At 49.3% G+C, this 6,693-nt stretch overlaps 1 protein-coding gene across 1 annotated transcript; it reads right to left on the bottom strand.

Annotated features, from left to right (window-relative positions):
• Window positions 1-1,058: 1,058 nt before the first annotated feature.
• On the bottom strand, window positions 1,059-4,620 carry MSANTD5 (Myb/SANT DNA binding domain containing 5). Its single transcript, XM_073010358.1, has 4 exons — window positions 4,333-4,620; window positions 2,600-2,684; window positions 1,785-2,096; window positions 1,059-1,443 (listed from the first exon to the last, which is right to left on the bottom strand). The coding sequence occupies exons 1-4, from the start codon at window positions 4,336-4,338 to the stop codon at window positions 1,205-1,207; spliced, it is 642 nt and encodes a 213-aa protein (XP_072866459.1). The 5' UTR covers window positions 4,339-4,620; the 3' UTR covers window positions 1,059-1,204.
• Window positions 4,621-6,693: the final 2,073 nt, after the last annotated feature.

Here is a 6,693-nt window from a genome sequence, read left to right as displayed (position 1 = left end):
TTCTTGGTCTCACAGACTTCAAGAATGAAGCCACGGACCTTCATGGCAAGTGTTACAGCTCTTAAAGGTGGTGCAGACCCCAATGTGGAGAACAAAGAAAGAACAAAGCTCCCACAACATGGAAGACGATGTGATCAGGTTGCCGCTGCTGGCTGGCACGGCCAGCTTTTATTTCCTTATTTGGCCCCGCCCATGTCCTGCTGATTGGTCCATTTTACAGAGTGCTGATTAGTCCATTTTTACAGAATGCTGATTGGTGCATTTACAATCTTCTAGCTAGACACAGAGCACTGATTGGTGCATTTACACTCCTCTCGCTAGACAGAAAAGTTCTACAAGTCCCCACCCCACCCAGAAGCCAGCTGGCTTCACTTCTCAATGAGACCACCGAGAAATGTGGGAAAATGAACGTAACACAGAGTGATTATGCCAGGTATGTGTTTTTATCCAAAAACTCTCTCCTGAAGTAAGATACCAGCTTCAATTTTAATATGAGGATCTGGGGGCTCAGAAACATGAAATAAAAGTTCTGGCTGGGCGCAGTGGCTCACGCTTGTAATCCCAGCATTTTGGGAAGACAAGGGGAGTGGATCACCTGAGGTCAGGAGTTCAAGAGCAGCCTGGCCAAGATGGTGAAACTCCGTTTCTACTAAAAATACAACAATTAGCTGGGCATGGTGGCGGGCGCCTGTAATCCCGGCTACTCGGGAGGCTGAGGCAGCAAATTGCTTGAATCCAGGAGGTGGAGGTTGCAGTGAGCAGAGATTACACCACTGCACTCCAGCCTGGGCCACAAAGTGAGACTCCATCTCAAAAAAAAAAAAAAAAAAAAAAAAGGTTTCTATGGTCACACAGCCAGGAAATGAAGGCAGGATTGAGCAGTTACCCTGGGATAAAAGGTGTCCCTTACTACAAAGGGGCTTCCATGCAGGAAGCATGATGCAGGAATGAAAGGACGGGTCCCAGGTCACCGGGGGGCTGAGCCCCCTCCCTGCCCCATAGTCTCTACAATTGGAGGTTCAACCCAAGCCACAATCACGAGCCAGAAAGGGATGAGGTCACGGTCGATCATTTATTTCACATTTATTCTCCTTGCACCAGGTGAGGAGGGGAAGGAGTCATGCACTAACACACGCAGATGGTGCTACTTTTCACTCTTTCTGAAGAATCAGGATCCAGATTCTAGTTGTCTTCAAGATCTGGATCAGTCAGTAGAGATGGCCCACTGTGGTAGGGGGCCTGGGGTTGCTGGGGGAAAAGCAGGATTCATATATGGAGCATGACCATTCGTGTTCCAGGGCTCCCATTCGGGTACCGGAGGATTTTCCACATAGATCACAGGTGTCGGGGCCCACGTCGGCTCCTGAACGGCTATGGGAACGCCACAGGCCTGGGGCTGGTGCTCGGGAGGTGCAAGGTCAACCGCATCTGCACAGGGAGGACCTGAGAGACAGAAGACACATGGAGGGCTCGTGAGGGCATTACCCACCCTGTACCTGAATCCTTGCCTGTGACCTCACCCAGCCCCGGGGCCATGTCCCTTCTGAACAAGTCCCTGAACAAAGTCCTCAGCATTATTACTTTGGGGAAGAACAAAAAGGAAAAATAGAGGCAGGCAGCCCATCAGAGCAGCAAGTCCCCCGTGCTGTGTGCTGGGGGCTCTGGGCAGGGGCCTGTCTCGTCATTCCCTGCCCTACTCAGGGCACAAGGATGGGGGGGGTGGGGTGGGGGAAGCCAATGGCAGTCACTAAAGGACTATGAAGATGAATACAAAACACACAAACCTGAGAAGACGCCGATTTTCCATCTGTATCCCAGAATCCTGTGCAGGGCCTCGCCATAAGGACATGGCAAGGGTAGGCACCTTGGCCTCTGGTTGGCCTCCTGAATAGTGAAGTATAAGTCCTGCAAGCTTATTAGCATCTGGAGACATTCCTGCCAGCTCTTCTTCATACCTCTCTGCTTGAGATGCTGGGCAATTGTTTTTGATACTACGTGATACTTCTTCTTCACCCTGTACACTTCACGTTCAAGAAATTCCCATTCTTGCAGGAAACTCTGGATTTCCTGGTCACTCCAAGGTTTAATTGACCGGACTGGAAGGAAAGAGGAATATGGATGTACTTTGGCATAACTCACCTGCATATGTGCAGGATGCTGCCTCCACACGGACAGGTCCGAACTTGACTTTAGTCATTACGGGAGATAATAGGACCTCAAATGAGAAGTGAGAGATTCGGTATCTGCCTAAGTCCTGATGCCTGACACATCCGGTCACTGGGACAGGCAAGGAGGCACTTGAGAGCCTGGGTCTTGCTCAACTTCCTTAAAATGTCTCAGAGGATACTGACAGGGTGTGATGGCCTGAGAGCTTTGCTGCCTGAGAGCGCTCCTCTGATGTGGGACTCACATCGCACCCCTGCGGGGCCTCTTACTGTCACCTGGGCTGTGGGCAGGGAGCTTGGGGGATGCTGAGGGCAGTCCTGGAATCCCCTGACATGCCCCCTCTTGGGGCTGGGATGAGCATATCAGACTCGAGAAGATGGAGGTGGGCCGGAAAATTTTCTCTACTACATATAAGACTCTGAGGACCCCATACCTGAGGCCTTTTCTGATTCCTGGGCTGCATTTTTCTGCTTCATTTTCTGGATGTTCCTGGTAGTTTCGGTGGGAAGTGTTACTGTCTAGTAATAATAATAATAATAATAAAGATAAATATTTACATATTAGAATCTCTTTTTTTTTTTTTTTTTTTGAGACAGAGTCTTGCTCTGTCACCAGGTTGGAGTGCAGTGGTGTAATCTCAGCTCACTGCAACTTCTGCCTCCTGGGTTCAAGTGCTTCTCCCACTTCAGCCTCCCAAGTAGCTGGGATTGCAGGCACGCACCACCACACCTGGCTAATATTTTGTGTATTTTTAGTAGAGATGGGCTTTCACCATGTTAGTCAGGCTGGTCTTGAACCCCTGACCTCAAGTGATCCGCCTGTCTCGGCCTGTCTTGGTCTTCCAAAGTGCTGGGATTACAGGCGTGAGCCACTGCGACTGGCTCCCCTTGTATTTAAAAAGTAAACTGCCAGACGAACAACATGAACCCAGTGGTTTTAGACACTGGACAAGGGCACATGGGACAGTGGAGTGAAGGCAGGAAACAAGAGTTGGGGCTCCTACAAGTACCCAGCTCAAACCTGCATCCAGTTTCCAGGCTGGAGAGCAGGGAGAGGGAAATCAAGCAGAGCGTATGTGTTCTCCTGAGCTGAGAACTTCGGGAGAGTCTGCTGGACCTCACAGTGGCAAGTATAGGACACAGAAGCAGTACTGGGGAGAGGGTGGAGAGAGGGAAGAGAGAGAGCTCTGTGGATCTACTGGGAAGTCCCCCCTCCAAGCAGCGATCAGAGCATGAATGAGACGAAACTGCCTGGGCTGGGAAAGCATCGTGAGAAAGGACCAGGCTGAAAAATTCCTGGGGTCACTCTGGGCGGTGGAGAATCTGAGTCTCCACAGCTGGAGTGAAAAGTCTGCCTAGTCCAAGGGCCTTTGAAGAGAGTGCTGGGAGAGCAGGGCCTCAGCAGTGGGGTCAAATTACCCACAGACTGAAGTTTCTTCTCATACCAACTAACAAAGATTCAAAACGATCCCCCAAAGCATCAATCTAATTCCAAATAATTTAACTGCATGACAAAGAAAAGCCCAACATTAGTTAAAGGAACACGAAGTATTTAGCACCTAATCACGTAAAATGCACAGGGCTGGCCTCCTACCTTAAATGGCCCGGCATACAACAAAACAGAGAAACACAATTCACCACTGGTAGAAAATCCATCAAGAGACCAATAAATGACACAGATGGTGGAATTAGTGGAGCTAGACTTCAAAACAGCTACTAGAGAACGCCTGTGGCTGAGCATACAGAGGAAGAGGGCACCTGAGAGGGTAAGATGGCTCATGCCTGTAATCCCAGCACTTTGGGAGGCCGAGGCGGGTGGATCATGTTAGGAGATCCAGACCATCCTGGCTAACACACGTTGAAACCCCGTCTCTACTGAAAATACAAAAAAAGTGAGCCGGGCGAGGTGGTGGCGCCTGTAGTCCCAGCTGCTCGGGAGGCTGAGGCAGGAGAATGGCGTGAACCCGGAGGCAGAGGTTGCAGTGAGCTGAGATCGCACCACTGCACTCCAGCCTGGGAGACAGAGCGAGACTCTGTCTCAAAAAATAAATAAAATAAAAAAGGAACAGCGTACATTTCAATGGCTGCAAAAATTCTTGTGAGATGAAATGAAAGACAACCCCAGCCACCCTCCCACAAAACAGGCATCGGGCTCCCTTAAAGTTACCTCCATTTTTCCTCCTGAGTGCTGTCCCGGGAGTCTGTCTTCTCGCTGCGCCTGCAGGGCCTGCTCTGTTCCTGGGTTGGCGGAACACTGGTACTTGGTCTCCGCTATCGGAACCTAGGAGAGTCGGGGGGGCCCGAAGTGTGGAAACGTGTGTGCTTCTCTCTGCTTCTGGAGGTCTCTGAAGCCAGTGCAGATCGACCATGTTTAAATATCTTAAATGTGATTGGGTTAGACCCACCCAACCTTGAGACTCTGGATTAACTAAAGATAAACTAATTTAGTACTTTAATCACATCTGCAAAATCCCTTCATCCAGACTAGAATATGATTGAATAACTGCGACAGGAAGATTGGAGATCAGCTCGGCAGGGGTTCTGAGGGTCTGTGAGCCCAGCATCTCCAAAGGCAAAGGGACGGGTTACATTCCCACAGATCCATCACCCCTTCCCCCTGCGCTGGCGCTGATGGTCAGCGATGTCCTTGGGGTTTGACTCTGAGGATTAACTGTGATGTGAGGATTTGGGGAAGAGACTGGGCTTCAGCTGGGTGAGGGTGAATGGATGGTCACGGATGGCAGTTATGGATGTGGGACCCTCTCTGAGAAGCTTAGATTGAAAAGGAGTTTAGGGTAGGGAAGAGAGAGGAAAACAGAGCTTTCTCCTTACAACAGGACAGACTTGAGATGTGCATATACAGAAGTGAGGAAGCAGAGAGGGATACTGGAGGGTGGTTAATAGTTTGGGAAAGTAAGTGATGGTGGGGACCGAGAAGGAGGGTGCTGAGTACCCAGCATGAGAGGGAAACAACTCCTCGGTTGATTTTTGGCTTCAGAATCTCAGATGCAGTCCAGGATTAGGGATGCCCCTCAGAATAAATCTTAACTCTTGGGATTGATTCCACTCTACTCGACACAATCCTGATTCATGGCTTTTAGCTCATGACAGCGTCTGAGAAGACAGGAAAGGGGGCTTTACAGTGATTGATACTTTATTTCTACCCATGTTTTATTTTTAGAGGCAGGGTCTTGCTCTGCTGCCCAGTCTGAGGTGCAGTGGCATGATCATAGCTCACTGCAGCCTCAAACTCCTGGGCTGAAGTGATCCTACTGCCTCAGTCTCTCCAGTAGCTAGGATTACTACAGGTGCTTGTGCCACCATGCTTGGCTTTTTTTTTTTTTTTTTTTTTTTTGTAGAGACGGGGTCTCACTACGTTGCTCAGGCTGATTGCAAACTCTTCATTTCAAGCAATCCTCCTGCCTCAGCCTCCCAAAGTGCTGAGATTGCAGGTGTGAGCCACCATGCTCGGCCTAGTGGTACCCTGTTAAGTCAGAACAAACTCCATGTGTATTGGCTTAAGACTAATCTTTGCTTCTTTCCATGTTGTCTAAAAATATCACATTCTCTTCATTTCCACAGACATTTCAGGCCTCTGTTTCCGGATGCCCATATGTCCAGGAAACGGTTCTCTGTGCTTCCCACTTTGGGCCTGTCCAATACACCCCCACTCTGCCTCAGGGACCATCTGAGACAAAAATCTGACCAGTTATTCCTTCCTCTCCCCCAAATGTTAATGAACATCGTCTTCTTCCCCAGGCTTGAGCCTTCTGTCTTGTTGGAGGCAAATAAAACTGTAGGCGTCTCAGCTCTACATCTAGCAGGAGCCTCCACTCAGCATAGTCACCCCCAGCATTACCTCCCATTCAACTCATCTTCAGGGTTTCTGCCTTGGTATAAATAGCAACTGCATCCAGGCTGTTTCAAAAACAGACGTGCAGAAAGAATTCCTGAATTCTTTATTCCCAATGACAGCTTCTTCTCAATCAGAAATGATTGATAGCCGATTTTCATTCCTTTTTTTTTTTTTTTTTTTTTTTCTGATAGAGTCTCACTCTCTCACCCAAGCTGGAGTACAGTGGTGCAATCTCAGCTCACTGCAACCTCTGCCTCCTGGCTTCAAGCAATTCTCCTGCCTCAGCCTCCCAAGTAGCTGGGATTACAGTCGTGTGCCTCCACACCGGGCTTATCTTGTATTTCTAGTAGAGAAGGGTTTCACCACGTTGGCCAGGCTGGTCTTGAACTCCTGGCCTCAGGCGATCCACCCACCTTCACCTCCCAAAATGCTGGAATTACAAGCATGAGCCATCGCAACCGGCCTGATACCCTATTTTCTAAATAAGTACCATTAACTGACTTTTTATTCATGCTGAGATTAAAATAGTGCAGGCGTCAAGGTTCCTTCCACGGGCCACAGCTGCTGCATTCTAATGGGGACCCTGCTTATCTTGTCCTCGGTATGCACAAAAGCCTGCTTCTGTGACTTTTCGGGGCAGACATTCTTCATTCCATGGCCGTGGGGCAGCTT

Source organism: Chlorocebus sabaeus, chromosome 23 (genome assembly GCF_047675955.1).
Source record: "Chlorocebus sabaeus isolate Y175 chromosome 23, mChlSab1.0.hap1, whole genome shotgun sequence".
Lineage (NCBI taxonomy): Eukaryota > Metazoa > Chordata > Mammalia > Primates > Cercopithecidae > Chlorocebus > Chlorocebus sabaeus.
Note: the sequence above shows the minus strand (reverse complement) of the source record. Positions and strands in the feature narration are given on the sequence as shown.

Bases quoted from the DNA above. Each gene is read 5' to 3' on its own strand.
- MSANTD5 (XM_073010358.1), bottom strand. The intron at 2,097-2,599 runs GTATGGGGTCCT...CTTTCCTTCCAG, and splicing joins GGAATCAGAAAAGGCCTCAG to TCCGGTCAATTAAACCTTGG. The intron at 1,444-1,784 runs GTTTGTGTGTTT...TCTGTCTCTCAG, and splicing joins GAAAATCGGCGTCTTCTCAG to GTCCTCCCTGTGCAGATGCG.